The 17,362-nt window shown below is 39.5% G+C and overlaps 2 protein-coding genes across 2 annotated transcripts in view; both read left to right on the plus strand.

Annotated features, from left to right (window-relative positions):
- MYO5A (myosin VA) overlaps positions 1-8,386 on the plus strand; it is a 98,422-nt gene extending 90,036 nt beyond the window's left edge. The window contains exons 35-42 of the mRNA XM_068410860.1: positions 977-1,123; positions 1,523-1,677; positions 2,842-2,931; positions 3,657-3,807; positions 4,621-4,903; positions 5,738-5,912; positions 7,256-7,336; positions 8,234-8,386. Coding sequence (XP_068266961.1) covers positions 977-1,123; positions 1,523-1,677; positions 2,842-2,931; positions 3,657-3,807; positions 4,621-4,903; positions 5,738-5,912; positions 7,256-7,336; positions 8,234-8,386 — 1,235 coding nt within the window. The remainder of the gene's footprint in view (positions 1-976; positions 1,124-1,522; positions 1,678-2,841; positions 2,932-3,656; positions 3,808-4,620; positions 4,904-5,737; positions 5,913-7,255; positions 7,337-8,233) is intronic.
- Positions 8,387-12,706: 4,320 nt separating this feature from the next.
- The window catches only part of MYO5C (myosin VC), a 34,969-nt gene continuing 30,313 nt past the window's right edge, over positions 12,707-17,362 (plus strand). Inside the window, exons 1-3 of the mRNA XM_068410958.1 lie at positions 12,707-12,733; positions 16,185-16,295; positions 17,191-17,356. Of these exons, the coding sequence (XP_068267059.1) occupies positions 12,707-12,733; positions 16,185-16,295; positions 17,191-17,356 (304 nt within the window). The remainder of the gene's footprint in view (positions 12,734-16,184; positions 16,296-17,190; positions 17,357-17,362) is intronic.

Raw genomic sequence — 17,362 nt, forward strand, 5'->3', positions numbered from 1 at the left:
AAATGTTTCTGAAAACATAGTTTTGTCTGTGTTTATTACCTAATTAATTTAGAAAGGTGTAGTAGGTCTGGCTGGGATGGAGTTAACTTTCTTCATAGCAGCCTGTATGATGCTGTGTTTTGGATTTGTGGCTAAAACAGTGTTGGTAACACACCGGTGTTTTGGCTGTTGCTGAACAGAGCTTGCACAGCTTCAAGGTTTTCTCTTTTTTCCCACTCTGCCCCCTCAGTAAGGTGTGGGGTGGGAGGGCACATGGGCACACAGCCAGGACAGCTGACCCGAACTGGCCAAAGTGATATTCCGTATTCCACACCACCTAACGTCAGGAGCCAGAAGAGGGTTTTTTTGCATACAAGGTAGCTGTTGTTTGGAGGCTGGCTGGGCATCGGTCCCACTGCGGGGGTCGTGAGTGATTGCCTTTGCTTTGCTCCCCCCTGCGCCGCCCCCTTCCTTCACCTATTAAACCATCTTTATCTCAACCCATGAGTTTTCTCACTTTTGCTCTTTCTTCTCTCCTCTGTCCTGCTGGAGCCAGTGTGGGTGCTTGGCTGCTGGTCGAGTTAAAACTACCACCATAGGCAACAAACATCAGGCTTGAAAATACTGGTGTTTTGCAGAACAATTAACAGTGACCTTTGCAGTATTAATCTGAGATTAAGTGATTAATGGCCATCGCTTCACCATTGTGCTTTTATATGATAAAATCCAGGAAATCAGCAGTAAGTCTGTATTAATGGATGCTATTCATACACTTCCACTCTTCTTCAAAGGAAGAATGCCACGCAAAGATGCATTTATCAAAAATTTATCCTTCTGTTTAATGGGAGTTTTGTTGACAACTGTTATCCTGAACCAAAGAAAACATTTCTTAGTTCTATATGCTGGAGTTCTTCCTTAGAAATGTCATAGTTTCCTCTGGTATGCATTGGTTTCACTGGAAAATATTACATAGTTTCTTTTAATTTCCCTGTTCAAGTGGGCCAGATGGAGAACATATCACCTGGACAAATCATTGACGAGCCTATTCGTCCAGTTAATATTCCACGGAAAGAAAAGGACTTCCAAGGGATGTTAGAATATAAGAAGGAGGATGAACAAAAACTAGTCAAGAATCTTATTTTAGGTAAGCATCTTTCTCATTTGCAGCCTCCTCTGCTCGCATACACTCTGAGAAATTAATGATAAGAACACAGAATTTGCATTAAGAAATGAATAGCTCATTTTGGTTTTGACAGCACTCAGTTTATCTAAAATTCCTAGATGTCTATTGTAATCTAATCGTCCTTCCTGATGAGTGTAGTACATATTAATGTGTCTGTGTATTTTTTAGCAGGTGGTTATAGTTTTTTATTCTATTCTGATATTTTACCAAGAAAGATGCTGCTCTTAGTTTTGTTCTTAGTTTTCACTGGCCGTATGTAGATACGTATGTACTATTAACTGGGGAGGTTGTGGTTACCTCATATAATATCTTCCAATGCCTTTACACTTAACAAAACAATGTGCATTTGTTTTTCCCAAGAGCTGAAACCACGTGGGGTAGCTGTCAACCTGATTCCAGGACTACCAGCATATATTTTGTTCATGTGTGTACGCCATGCGGATTACCTTAATGATGACCAAAAAGTGCGGTCATTGTTGACTTCCACTATCAATGGCATCAAAAAAGTGTTAAAGGTTAGTTAGTCTGCTTGGTTTAGAAAAACATTAATTTAAAATTTGCTTTTGATTTTATGTCAGAGGAGTGAGGAAAAGGCTTTCAGTGAATTGGTTCTGGATTTCTGATCAGTAAACTCCTCCCACTGAGGTCACAAAAGGTTGTCTTAACAAGCAACAAATTACAGTTATAGCATTTTATCCATATAATACAATAGATGGTTTGAATTAGTGGAAAAAGAATTACGACCTTCTTATTTTGAATAGTCTTCCTCCTCTGAAGCTATGCTTGTAAAGTTTTGGATGTAGTCAAAGTTTGCATAGTGAGTCTTTGTTAATCTTTTCCAGAACACTTAATTAAAATGTTTCATTTGCAGTTTTGGTTCACGGATTTGTTCATTTGCTTCATCTACAGCTTACATTGATGATAATATGTTACTGCCTTGGCCAGGAGAGTTTAAGCCAAGGGTATCCTGAAGGCTTTATTAAGACATAAATATGCTTCATGCTTCATGGAGTTTTTTAGTTTTTAAGTAAGACAGATGTGCTCAAGAACCAAGCATTTAATCAAGCTACATGTTTTGAAAAAACCTTCAGTAAAAAATCCTGCAGGAGCTTAGATATTCGTAGAATTTTAAAGTGAAAGGAGTGCATGCTATAGAGCTCTAGAAATTTTATTTACTCAACATATACTAGATTCTGTGTTCTTTGGTGAGGAGGGTTTGTTGTTTTGTTTTGTTTTCCATATCAGGCTGCCAAAATGGTTATGATGTAAGTGACATTCATCAAAACTGAACTGTTCTCTGCTCCTCCTGCTGCCTCAGCATCATTCCCATCCTCCCTGCTGGGCTCTTCACAAGAGTCACTGTGCCACAGAATGGATGCTTTGGGAATAGTCACGTTGCCCTGTGATTTCTGCACAGAGCAGTTAGGATGGGTCTGTAAAACACAGAAAGATCATATCTGTGGAGGAAACCATATTCTGAACGTTCTTGAAAAATATTACAGAAAACAGGGAGGGTGCTTAATGGTATTTTGTCAAAAACCTTGCTTTTCTAATACGTTACTGAAATACACAAATCGTAATCTGGGTAGCTACGATTCAGTGTTTAATTGTTTATCTAACATTTTATTATTTTATTCCTCCTACCAGTCTTTGTTGAAATGTGTTTGTTTTATCTTCAGAAAAGAGGTGATGACTTTGAAACAGTGTCCTTCTGGCTATCTAACACCTGCCGTTTTTTGCACTGCTTGAAGCAATATAGCGGAGAGGAGGTAAGCAGTGCTCCTACTATGTTTTCTCTTGCTCTACAATACTATTGTGAACACTACTCATTAACAAATTCCTGTAATATCTCAAAATCTAGTCAAAGTCTCTTAAAATGGCCACACTTTTTGGAATGATGGTGATGAAATCAGTGGAAGGCATGGGGAGAAAAGATTTGAACCAGCTTCCCTTTATTGCAGGCTGGGGGTCCAGAGGCTAGATGACATTGTGCTCCCTAAAGTGCCTACTCAGATTAAGTATAAGAATTTGGCTGCTACCATGTTGTTTAGTAATGATTCACTGTACTTCCTATGAAAAAGGCTGTATTAAGCCCTTTAACCATAGTATGGCAGACCAGTTTACGTCTGGAGGCTGTGGCATGCCTAATTTCTTCTTCAAACTTAACTGGGCTTTTGGCTGTATGTGGCCAGGTGAGGATGCCCATGCTGGAGTGGAAGGGAAGGGTCTTACCTGCCAGAATGTTGGCAGAGTTTGTTTCTGTGTCAGATACTTGAAGTTTCAAGTCAAGGAAGCAGATGTTGCACAAATCACATTTGAAAAGCAAATCCGAGCATTAGCCTCAATCAGAACTTGCAAATTAAAGTTTTGAGGGGCTGTGACTATTATTTTGAAAGTATTATTTGTCAGTTGCATGAAAAAATATAAATACTGGGTTTGTTTAGTATTTTTGTATTCCATTGAAGCATTCATTTCTGTTATTTTATGAATTCAGGGGTTTATGAAGCATAATACACCTCGTCAAAATGAACACTGCCTCACTAATTTTGATTTAGCTGAGTACAGACAAGTACTGAGTGACTTGGCTATTCAGATCTACCAACAACTTGTCCGAGTGTTGGAAAACATTCTGCAACCAATGATTGGTAAGGCAAAGCTGAATTCCTTAAACTCCACACCGTAGTACCAAAAGGAAAATTGAGATGGTGGTAATATACTATACCTTGTAGTTCTTGTGGTATTCTGTTTGTAGATGACAAGGACTACACTGGACAGGTTGGATTAGAGGAAAAACTAAACTCTGAGTGATTCTTCTGGCAGTGACAGAATAAATTAATTTACCTTATTCGTGCTTGTCATAAATCACACATTTACAGGACGAAACTGTTAGGACAGTCTGATATTTGTTGCCCTGTCTGTTGGGAAATATCCCATGGAAAAATTAGACTTTAATTACATGAGAACTCATAATTAAAATCAATATGGAGAAAAATGTTGGCTGTTATTCTGGACAGCAATTAGCAATGAAATAGCTAGCAGTGATGAAGCTCACATTCAGAAAGATTCTTTTCATTAAAAGTACTTTTCATTTTTCTTGTCAGACAGTACTCTTACACAAATTTTCATTATGCTTTCCAATCACAACATTTAGAAGAATGGAACAGCTCTTGGTTTGCTGACTCTACTGCTCATATGACTGTCAGAGGAAAAAAGTATTTTGCTGAGCTAGAGTTAGACCTTCCTTTCAAACACACGTGCTCGAATCTTTGTAAAAACCCTGTAAGTTTAGATTTTGCAGAACACAGCGTGACACAGAATTACTGGAAATCATGGTGAAGTGTGGCTAGCAGAAAGCCCAGCCTGCTCTTTCTGTGTAAATACTGTTTTGTTGTCCTCCACAGTATGCTTGCATATTGTCAATTTTCAATCCTTATGATAATGTTGTCAATCAAATGCAGTTTCAGGAATGCTGGAGCATGAGACTATCCAAGGTGTCTCAGGGGTGAAACCAACGGGGCTGCGGAAGAGAACATCCAGCATTGCTGATGAAGGAACCTACACTTTGGACTCCATTATTCGGCAGCTGAACTCTTTCCATTCAGTGATGTGTCAGCACGGAATGGATCCAGAGCTGATCAAACAGGTTGTCAAGCAGATGTTCTACATCGTTGGGGCTGTAACGCTTAATAATCTTCTCCTGCGCAAGGACATGTGCTCGTGGAGTAAAGGAATGCAGATAAGGTGGGAGAGCTCATTTTATACTTTTCTTGAATGTGCTGCTGGAAATCTTAGTGAACTCTTGACACTGCTGAACATCATTTTGATGGAATAGCATATACATTTTGAATATTTATTTTTCTGCACACAGAGTTGTGGATGCTGTTAAACTGATTTTGTGAGGTTCAGTTAAAAAGAGCTTGGTTAACTTAGGCCAAATCCTACTTGGCTTTCAAGGAAGTGTGGTAGAAGTGAGACAACAGTATTTCATCATCAAGTAGGAATCAGAACTGTAGGTGAAATGTTGGTAGTTGCTTTCTCAGCTTTTAGAGAACAGCAAACATGCCTGCTGTGTTCTGTGTATGTTGGTGGCGCAGCGGATACCTGTTGTGTTCATCCACACTGTAGTTTGCTGCATCCTGCGGTAAAGCCATCTTGTTCTATTCCTGCATTTGGCGTTAGTTGTCTCATGCGTTCTACTGGCATATGCCAGAAAGTTTAGCCAAGGCATTCCAGTCCCTCAAGTAACCTTGAAAAGCCTCACTGTACATTTGCATGGAGAAAAATCTCATTTGCCTTTCTTCTTATACTCGTTACATTCCTGCAATTAATAGGAACAGAAACAAATGGGAAGAGCTAGTTAGTGGAAGTCTTTGGCCATAGTTTCTGTTTTGAAACTCAAAATTTCCTGACTTAGTCAGAAGGAAACGGTATGAAGACAAAATTACAAGAAATGACAAGTGTGAAGGAAAAACATGTAAGGACAAAGAAGAAACACTGGGAAAGAGAAATTGCACATGCTTTTGTTTTAGCCATAATCAAGTATTATTGTCTTGATACTCTTGCCTCTTTGTACAGATACAATGTGAGTCAACTGGAAGAATGGCTACGTGATAAAAATTTGATGAATAGCGGGGCTAAAGAAACACTGGAACCCCTCATCCAGGCTGCACAGTTGTTGCAAGTGAAAAAGAAAACGGATGAAGATGCAGAAGCCATTTGTTCGATGTGCAACGCACTGACTACTGCCCAGGTAAGCAAATTCTCATTGTCTGTTCTGCTGTCACTTTTGAGCAGTTCTCTGCTCTGTTGGTGTTTGCTATGCCTGCCTGCACTGCTGTCACACATGGATCAAAGATTTCTTACTTATTTTTCCACTAGTACAACTAAAACAGGTTAAGTTGGAGGGGTAAAAAAAGGACCAGACCTTTTTGAGGTCTGATGTTCAAGATAAGTTTTGAACAAATGAGAGGAAGCGCAATAGATTGTGCCGTGTGTAGTCCTACACATAGTCTCTCGGTTTGTGAAAATCCTTAGAGAAAACTCTTCACTCAGAGTCGTCTCTCTACTCCAGACAGCTCTGCCTGGGACACTGGGGAAATGATCTTTCTGCAATCAGAATTAGTATCCAGTTAAGTTAATGGACAATTCACACAGAGCTGTTGTCTCAGGGTCTGCAAACAAAAGTGTTAAGTTACTGTACCCATTAGCCTCAGAAGGCTGAACCAAGCGTATCTCAGTAAACAGCTGAGGACTTCTATTTATGAAAGCTTAGATTTTGTACAGATAAGTTGCACTTTTTTTTTTAACTGTGCTACATTTGCATAGGGCTTGTACAGGATTAAATGAATCCAAGCATCTTTGAGGATTACTGACCATTCCCATCAGGAAAAGGAAGAAATTTCTCCATTTGTTTCACAATGGTGTCAGCACTAGCAGTTGCATTGATGGAGCCATTTTGATTTAGTAATTCACATTGCTGGAAAATCTGTTAGTTTTGTACTGAAATAAGAAGTTAGAATTCTACATGCTTCAAGTGTTTTAACTTTGTTTAAAAGTGGTGTGTTTTTTTTAAGAGAGAATAGTGTAAAAAAACAAAGAGAATTGTTTATAAGTTTTACAAGTTTAACCCATATTATTTAAAGTCTTTGTGATGCAGTTGTTCCCTTTGGTGGTTTTAGCCCTGTTTTCACAGAAATAGCTCACTCTCTTGAAAAGCAGTGAGGTCATAAGACTCTCTGAATGGAAGGTCATAATTATAGGGTCAAAATTAGGCTGAGAAATACAGCACGTTTCCAGGGGTTGTAGGAACACAATCAGTTACTTATCATCTGATTTTTTCTATAGTTTGGTATTTTCCACACACATGTAGAAACTTAGAGTTTCTACCTCCAAAGAACAGATATTGTGAAGGCAGCAGTTGTATAACACAGTATTAAGCAGGTGATGGAATTCTGTATGAATCATTAAAGCAAAAAATCACAAATACTTGTAAACAATTATCTTTTTAAAATAGCTAATTTAAAAAGTATATTATTAGTAACCATGTTGTTTCATCAGTAAAATGAACCTAAGAAGGGTTGTTCTTCTTCACAGATTGTAAAAGTTCTGAATTTGTATACTCCAGTTAATGAGTTTGAAGAGCGAGTCTTGGTATCGTTTATACGTACAATACAGGTATGGCTATATCTTTTCATCAAAAATCGTTTGACTATTTCTAAGAAACCTTCTGATGAGCCAGAATAGCTTGTGTCCTGAAAGACATTCAGGAATCGGAAGTAAGCGAGGCTTTTTATCTATCATTTTTTAGCTATGTTGAAAAGGTCATGTCAGCCTTAAAATTTTAAGCAATCACAAATTGCTGCCTCCAGACTTGCATGAAAATGTTAGTTTCCCTGTCAGTATGTATGAGATTTTTGGAAGGTGAGAGATTTTTGTGCTTATACGTCTTTGTGTATGTAAACACACTTGTACCGCCAACTTTTCAAGTGGTAACATTTATTTATGCAAATTTACTTTTGTCAGACCTGTGTCTACATGAGACAACTTTCCAACTGCTTTGAAAACTGAGGCCTATGTTCATTCCAAAGGTCTTCATTTAGCCCTTCTAGTTTTATATATATATTGATGGAAATGAAACGTTTTGAAAACTCCAAAGAAAAGCAGCCAGTAGAGCAAAATAAAAGAAACAAAGATGATCTTTCTGGTCTGTTAGAAATCAAATTACATTACTAGCAGGATGAGGGAGATTGGGAAGGTAGAGCAGAGATTAAACTATAATTCCACTTACTGAAAAAATGCAGTTACCAGATAGTGGGCAAATTCTTCCTTTTGCAGGGAATCTAAATATCTTCAGATTGCATTGTAAGGGGAAGATATGCAGGACCAAAAATGATGAAAGTAACTACAGTTTAATGGCACTATTGTTGCAAATATGTCAGCTCAAGTTAGCATAGAGCATGTGCCTGTACACACGTGTGTCTGTAAGCACAGATGAAATACTACTGCTTTGCAGGATGATTATTATCAATGAAGTGGCTAAATGCTAATGTAATCACTTCTTTATCTTTGCAGATGCGTCTGCGAGACAGGAAGGACTCTCCTCAGTTGCTCATGGATGCTAAACACATCTTTCCTGTTACTTTTCCATTTAATCCATCCTCTCTCGCATTAGAAACCATTCAGATCCCAGCCAGCTTGGGCCTGGGCTTCATATCACGTGTCTGATCCCAAGGATGTACCATCAGTGTTAGACGGAGAATCAGTTGCCTGATACCTTTCCTGTTAAAACATAGTGAGCCCCTGAAAACACATTTTCTGAACCTGTAGTAAAAGTAGCTGGAAAACTACATAACAGCACCACAGATGGAAGGCTAGTAGAAAGATGTGCATTTGTTTTCAGTCATTGCATTTATGAGGACATCACTGATTCATACGTTTCCAGAATATGGAAATCAGGCTTGGACAAAATTTATGTCTTCAGCTGTCTAGAGACATTTTTAGATCTTTAGTAACATATTTAAATAGTGTAAATTAAACTCCATATGTAATCTTCTCATAGGCAGGGACCAACAGGGACAGTCACAGTCCTGAATACAGAAGACTTGAAAGTAAGGCATTTTGTAGTAGAATACACAGTCACTTGGGAGCCTGTTACATTTAATTTTTAAAAACTGGAATGGAGAAACACAAACTGGCAATATATAAAATATAAAATGATTTCTTAAGCCACTTCCTTATTTGTGTCACTTTGACATAAATTCTAATGATAAGTCTTATAGCTCACTATATGCTGTAACTTAGGTGTTCATTTGTTAGTACTGTGGTTTACCAAGCATACTAAATTGCTGCTGCATATTGTGTTCTTTTAAATGTTTGACAGTATCATACTAGGCACTAAAAATAAGATATTTCTTTTTTTGTTGTCAACCTTATTTACAGTCTGATGCAGTCTGTTATTTTAACTGGATTTTTGCAAATGGTATCAAATAACACCTGTAGAGGAAAATGGTAACTAAGCACAAGTAGCACACTGGAAATTACATGTTTAGTTATTTTTAAAAGTAGTTAGATAAAAATACAGAATCTTGAAGCAAATTATCAGAATTCAATAATTAATTTAGTATTTATTTAGATGTTGTAGTCTGTCTAATGTTCTTCTTTGTTTGTAGACCCCAGAGATGACAGTGTGTATTTTGAGTATAACCTCTTGTTTTGTTGCCACTTAAAAAAAAACAGAAGTATTCTTTCATACTGGAATTTGAGAGGAAACTTTCTGCAGTAGCCCAAGGCTCTCATTCTTTGAAAAGTTGACTAGCAAGAACGTTAAGTAGGTTACCTGTCATTTGACTATCACAGAATCACAGAATCAATCAGGTTGGAAGAGACCTCTGGGATCATCGAGTCCAACCGTTGCCCTGACACCACCATGTCAACTAGACCATGGCACTAAGTGCCATGTCCAGTCTTTTCTTAAACACATCCAGAGATGGTGACTCCACCACCTCCCTGGGCAGCCCCTTCCAATGTCTGATGACCCTTTATGACTATGATTCATGCTGATTTAATGGTTGGAGATCCAGAGTGCATAATGAGAAACTGAGTTATTTTGGATATTGCACATCTTACTGGAAAGATTTTTCTGTCTCACACCTCTTGGGTCTACTGTATAGAATTCACATTTCAGGATGTGCAACGTAAGTGCAGAAGCCTTGCTTAAGGTTCCAATTCTGAACTTTAAAACAGGTAGTTTGTGGTGTATGGCTCAAATATACATGTAAAAAAAGCCACACACATTGCTCAATTGCATTGTGCAATATTTTTTATGTATTATAATAATTAGCAACGTAGCATTAACATTAATTTCTTTTAAAATATTGAGAAATAATCTAGAAGTACACTATTAGACTATTTGGTACTAATCTGTTTGCCTGCAAACTCACAAAAAGAATTGCTGTTAAGCAGACTGAAACATTTCAGTTGTGTTTTACTTGAGAGGTAGACATACTGTTCATATGGTTGCTAAAATCGGTAGTAAAGGCAGCCTAAACTTTGTATCATTTTAAGATGCTCCTGTCATCTTATTTTCAAATGTGTACGCCCCATATTACGTTAGATGGACCATGCCAGTACTTCCAAGAACCTAACACTGCATCGCATAAATGTTTTGAATCATCTTTGCTAAATGTTTTAGATTGTTTTGCTGTGCATGGTATACCAAACACTCTTTTTTCAAACGTTACTTGATTTCTGAAACTACAGCTGCTCTTAAGTGGCTCCAAATAAGGTATAATGTAGTTTTCAGACTGTTAGGGGTACTGTACTTGTGAGAATGTAATGGGAAAGCTTTCACATCCAGTAACAAGGTTAGGAAAGAAAATACATAAGAACATGCTGACCTACAAATTTTTTCTCCTATTGAAAAACAAATTGGCACTACAGTATGTTCATACTGTAGATCAGGAAATGTATCCACTACTTAAGCATTAGTGTATTAAAATGTATGCCTAAATGTATTTTTGTTTATTTTTTAAGTTTGTTTACCTGTAAAAAGCCTTATTGTATCTTGTTTCCTTAAAAAAAAGTAGTGTTTAGTAATTCATAGGTATTATCCTTAAACTCAGTGGTTTGACTGGTATTACTTTTATATCACATTAAAAGTATATGCTGCTTGACATGTTTTAAAGGAAAATACTTTTAAGTTGGAATAGATGTGTAATTGGTAATTCATCTAACATTTTACATGGCAGTATTTTACATGCACTTTTCAGAAGTAAAATTTTAGTGTCAGTGTATAATATATCTTTCACCTTAGGACTAATCTCTTTCACCATGGAATATAATGCAGAATTATTTTAACAACATTTTTTTTCCTTTGAGTCATTGTTATGCTCTTTTAATGTGGACATATCTTTTATATTTTAATTTATTATCTATTGCTATGATAGATTTTATTGGATGCTGGAAAAATACTTGTCAATGACCCCTTAGAATTATATACAGTTATTCTAGAGATTTTGCACAATAATTACCTCATTCAGTTTGGTGTATTTTTATTCCAGTGGTTGTTTTATTCTGCTGTGTTAGACACAATCTTCTATCCAAATTTTGAAAAATTGCTTCTCAGACTTCAATCTGGGATGGAACATGACAGTGCTTAAGTCTGTTAAATGCAATTAATCTATCTACCACAGGAAAAAAATAGGATCAACTTCAGTGTTGAAAAGTGGATTGATAGCCAGTAACATTTGTTCCCAACTTGGAAACACCAGCATTTGCAATTTGAAGGTCTGTGTAATTTGTGATCTAAACTGAACACATTTCAAATACCGTAAAAAAACTCTGAGTATACACTTGTTTTTTTAAGATGCTGATACTTCATGTGATAAATAAAAGCCTTTAAACATAGGTTTTCACTTGATGCCACTACAGTACATAGATGAAAACCAAAACATTGTCAGAATGACCTGAGCTCTGATCTCTTCTAGTGTTTGATGTTGTACTTAGTAAATGTATGCATCATAAAAACTGTAGCCTAATAGCTGTCACTGGAAAATGTTCAAATAAAAATACAACTGTAAGATTTGCTTTGGATTTGTTTGTTTGGTTGGTTGGTTGTTCATAAGCTGCGTGCTGCCATAGTCCCCAGATGATCACACAGGTTCCCTCTACCTTCATGGCAAGACTTGGTGTTGACTGCCAAGGGAGTGGGTTAAAATCTGAGGATTGTATAAATACACACCCTGATACCAACAGGACGCCAGAAACTGCTGTGCGTATTCGAAAATATTTTGTTCGACATAACCCACTTATGTTGGGATATTTTGTCACCACATATTGTTACTGAAATAAGATTTGTACTTTGCTAAAACATTGTCTTCTGTGCCATGAAAGCTCTTTGGAGGCAGGCAGGGCTGGTGGGCCTCTGGGCATATATCCACCTGCCAAAACCTGGTACTGTGTTTATTCAGATCTTCCTCAAAAAGGATATTTAAATATAATATCTATTAGTGCCCTAAGCTTACTGAGTGCATTCTGAGTTGTCTTGTTCTAAGTTTGTTAGAGAAACTCCTTCATGGTGTCTTGGGAGGAAGGTGACTAATGTTTCTGTTGTTTTTCCCGACTGGCTCAGGCATGGCTCCCCTCGTGATCCCTCCGGCAGCGAGAGTGGCCACTATTGCTAATCCCTAAAGATGTCTCCAAGACGCCAGCCTTGCCAATACGGTATATACCTGTCAAAATTAGGAGTTAGCGTGCCAGCTGCCCGCACAAAAAGCTCCACACGTGCAGGAATGCGTTACCCGGCTGCTGCGGGTCACTGAGGCGAGCAGAGCCGCCTCAGCTGTGCCTCTGGCGGGGCACCGCCTTCCTCCTCCGCGGGGAAGGGCCGTGCCCGGCTGGGACAGGCCCAGGATCCGGGCCGCTTCCCCCCGCTTCGGGGCGGCGGCCGGGGGCGGACCGCGGCGCCGCGGCCACCTGCCCGCTGCGGGACCTGCCGCACCGCGTCTCTCCCCGCGGGCGGCCCGGCGCGGCGGCGGCTCTGCCCCCATGGCGCTGGCCGAGCTCTACACCCAGGTGAGCGGGGCGGGAGCGGCCCTCAGGGGTACCGGACCGCCATGGCACGGGCGGCGCCTGAAGGGACGCGGGGGCGCCTCTTCCCGCGGCCGCTGAGGGGGCGACGGCCGCGCCGCGAGGGGAAGCAGAAGGAGAGGGGTGACCAGGCCGGGCGAGGAACGCCGACCTGGCCGGAGCTGTGCTTGCTGTGCTCTCTGCGGTTGCGGCGGCGCGTTGAGGTGTTGAGCCCCTTGTGTCGCTGACAGAGCGGGCGGGTTTGGCCCTGGCGGAGGGAGCGTGTGCCCTGCGTGTGCGGGTGCAGCACCTGTGTGGGAGAGCTGAGCTAAGGCACACCTGAGCGGCTGTAAAATACCAGCGCAAAGTGGGAAAATACTTCTTTTTGAGAGAAATACTTCTTTTTTGAGGCTTTTAGCCTTCTTCAGGTGTAGGTCTCTGATGTGCTAGCCAGCGATTAGGCAATTCTAAAGTTTAACAGCACTTCCCTGGCCGCTTAACCGCGGAGTGCTCGCTCTTTTTGTTATGCAAATATTGAATATGTTTGGCAGAACGTGGAACTAAAACAAAGATTCTTCCTCCTTAATGCGGCTGCTGTATTTTTTGCAGTTTCTCACTTCTGTAGTCATCAGTGTTGTGATGTATTGTTTGCTTAGCTTTAAATGACAGAAATAACATCCATATGTTACTAATTTGTAAGCTTGTATCTCTTCTATCGCAGAAGCAGCTGCCATAATGAATTCCTGTTTAGCCTTGTGCTGCACTGGTATTGATTCTTGTGTTGGTACCACGCTCGGATCAGCTCTAAGTACAAATGCATTTTTTTTAATCAGGAATAATGTTACAGCAGGTGAAGGGGAGGAAGGAGTGTGGGTGTAACTTGATACGAAAATGAGCAAACTCTCTTCTGTTTACTTGCAAGGCAGGGTTTGGAGAAAGCGAACGTCGGTAGGCCGGGTACATTTGCCAATGGAGGCTCCTGGAACTGCAGGGACCTTCTGAATAATCAGTATCACACGCTTTTCCTCCCTTTCTCGTCCGTGACCTACTGCAGTTCACTTTCTTACATGGGAACGCGTTATGTGCCCCTGAAGCTATTTGGTGGTGATATTCTTGACTCACATAGAATAACAGCAAATACAGAATTCAATTTAACAGCTGTGAATAGGTATTTTATAAGCCAGGAAATCAGCATAGCATTGGGAATGACATGAAAGTCAATTTATTCTTAGATACACATGGAAAAAGCAAAGTTAAAACTGATTTCATTTAGCCATGTCTTTCGTTTGCCCATTAAATAGATATTTGTGAAACTGTGTTTTTCTCCCTTTGGTCGGATAGATGAAAACATTGTCATCATAGTGGTTTGGGGTTGTTTAGAAAAGGTCTTTGTGATTTTGGATATTGCGTGAAAAAATTCCATCATGCTGAAGGCATCAGCAAAAAGGTATCATGAAGGTGGCTGTGGTTTCGATCAGTGTTCATCACCTGACATCCGTGCCAGGTTGGCAAATGGTTGACCACAAAGGTCAATCTCCATCCTTAGAGATAATGAAAACTCAACTGGAGAGGTAACTGAGCAACCCAAACTAACTTGCAGGACATCTCTGTGAGAGTCCCTCGTACCCTAAATCATTTGGTGTTGATCCTCAGGGGTTAGAGTTGAGAAAGCTGCTGTTGAGGTATGGTGCAGTTTGCGGGGAAGTCTGTAGGCACCCACCGTTGGCAGTGTGTTCAGTGGGGTTCATGGGGCAAAGTGCCTCATGTTCTGAGGGTCTGCTGGAGCTTCTGGGGCTTCCTCCAAATTAGAGAGGAAAAAAGTCATTTGTGCCAAAACCAACAGTTGCAACACCAAAGTCAGAAGGTGTGTGAGTCTCCAGGGTATCTGTGGGTTTGCTAACACTTCATTAAATCCTTGACTGGTGTTAATTTTTCAAGTAAGCAGCTGCAGCAGTTCTCATGGGTTTATTTAAACACAGTTGGTTTAAACTGACCGTGAATATAGTTAGGGTAGGGGAATTAAATGAAGGGTTCTGGCTATCAAAATCGAAAGATGCTGGAAGAAGATGATACAGCATGGTTGCTTGTGCAAGTAGGGACTGAATGGTTCTGTGCTCTCTAGTGTTACTTTATCACAAATTAGAGGAGAAATGGTGGTAAGAAACTCCGTACTAGTATGCACTGGTGATTTTCAGGCTTTTTTTCTGACATCAGTGTCCTTCCTCCTGTTCTCTCCTTATAGTCCTCAATGCTATCATCATTGCCATCTGAGATACACACTACACGGTATAAAAAATACTTTGCACCAAGGTTTAAGGAAGTTGGTGACGTGTCAGAAGTGGTCTTGAACTGCAAATCTCTGAACAGAAGTAATTTCAATGTTACTAAAACCAGTATCTATTAGTGCATAGTTGATGCATTAGGGAGGCTTTTAGGGATGCTGCTGCTTTGTTAAACCCTGGCAGGATGAGAAGGACATACTCTACATCAGAAGAAATTCCTGACTTACTGAGGTTGCCAGTTGTGTTATGTCCATTTAAGGAAGCTTTTAGGGCGTTTCCTGTAGCTTCTAGGGCAGAGCATTTAAAGATGTTGCTAACGCTTCAGCATTTTAAGTTCAGCATAGGAGAACTAGATGGTTCGAAGAGCATAATTTACATTCAAACATTTACGCTTCAGAAGGCTACAGGTAATTCTGTTGTTTCGATTCTTCAAATACCTGAAAGAAAATTACAATTCATCTGCATCCATTGGAAATAAGTGCTTTTAGGAAGGCTGTTTTCTTCCTGAGACAGAGCTAAAGTACCTTACTGGGACTGAGCTCAGCTAAGCCAGCTGATTGGTTGTGAACAAAGAAACCTGCCAGTAGTCTTTGAAGTTCGCCCTAGAACAGGGGAAGATGTTGTTTGGAGGTCGCGCTTCAGTCCCGTTAGAAGAAAGGTAACTGCGGAGTCTTTCTTGTGTATGCATCTGTGCCCATGGCAAAATGCTTTCTACGTTCAGTATCCTGTATTTGAAATCAGGGAGGTGATTTTCTAAGTTCTGGTAAATGAGATGCTTTCTCTGGCTCATCTGAAATCTCCTAGAAATCAGGGCTCTGCCTTAAGTGTATTTTATTCTCTTTGTTCAGTGTTAGAGGGTTTGAAGAGCCTGGCAACAGTCTGGCCCTTGGTCACCTTCCTGCACACTGTGTTGTTCTGCAGACTTTACGCTAAACAGGAGCAGAACAAGCATGTCTGAGGTTAATGAATCTGCTCTCATTTTTTTCTTTCACAAAGAATAACTAAAGCACAAAAATACATCCCACTGAAAGGGTCAGAGCTCAGGATAATCCACAAAAGTCCTGGCATCCACTTCAGCTTTTAGGTTGCACTTGACTTTTGAAAACTGTCTTTTTATGCTGGTCTGGTGTTATGAAAATAGCTAAGCTAACTATTGTCTTGTTTTTCTGTTGTAGTACAATAGGGTTTGGATCCCTGATAATGAAGAAGTTTGGCAGTCTGCAGAAATCACAAAAAACTACAAAGCTGGAGACCGTTTTCTCCATGTGCAATTAGAAGATGGAACTGTAAGGAGAAAAGCCTTAATTATTGTGGGGTTTGCTGAGATCCTTATGTAGAAACATAGGACTCATAGGACTCACTGTCCATATTTTCTTTTATGCTAACCCTGCAGTGACCAGAATTTTGTCATTGAAATTTGTACAGTAAACAGCTGTTACCTAAAAATATGAAGAGTGCAATTCTGCTATCTGTATAACATTAATATAGAACATATACCTCGAAGATCACTTCACTTTTGAAACAAGCACTGAAACTCATCTTAAGTTGAAGTAAATCAGAAGTGCAAGGCAGACATAGTTATCTCTCACAGAGCCAGCTGTTGCTTTTTTTCCTACAGTTGTTGCTTTATGTAAGATCTGTTAATTTTAGTATCTGAGTTGTTTACAGATTTAATATTTTGAAAACAGTATTTCTGCATCCCTGTTCTGTAAAGACAAGTATTAAATGCGTGATTAAATGGTTTTGTTGAAAGAAACAGAAGCGAGTTTTAAACTTTATGTAAAGAAAACTGAAGGGTTGCAAGTAAGGATAGTTTTAGAGCTGCCTTAAGTTCTGACCAGGTGTTTACTTTCATTCAGTTGCAGCTGGTCTACCGTTTTCATCTGTAGCTGAAATATGCATCTGTTTAGAGAGCTGAACACATTTCCAATTTTTACAGATTTCAATACAAAATATTGTAAATACAGAGAACGTAGCTTTCTTTTTAATAAACAACAAAGAGCTCCATCTTAATTTCATGATCTCCAAGTCCCCTAAGTTCAGTGGGATGAATGGAATTGATGAAGTACAAGATCAGACAGGGCTCTGTCAACCCTGTAACTTCATCTATAGGTAGAAGATCAGTTTGTGTTTATGCAAACAGAATGCATTTTATATATTTCAAGTAATTTTTGTTGACAGGAACTGAATTACCCTGTTGATCCAGCTGCTTTGCCACCCCTACGAAATCCTGACATACTCGTTGGTGAAAATGATCTCACTGCACTTAGTTATCTCCACGAACCAGCTGTTCTACACAATCTTAAAGTTCGTTTTGTGGAGTCTAAGCTTATCTACACCTATAGTGGTAAGC

Source organism: Nyctibius grandis, chromosome 11, assembly GCF_013368605.1.
Source record: "Nyctibius grandis isolate bNycGra1 chromosome 11, bNycGra1.pri, whole genome shotgun sequence".
NCBI lineage: Eukaryota > Metazoa > Chordata > Aves > Nyctibiiformes > Nyctibiidae > Nyctibius > Nyctibius grandis.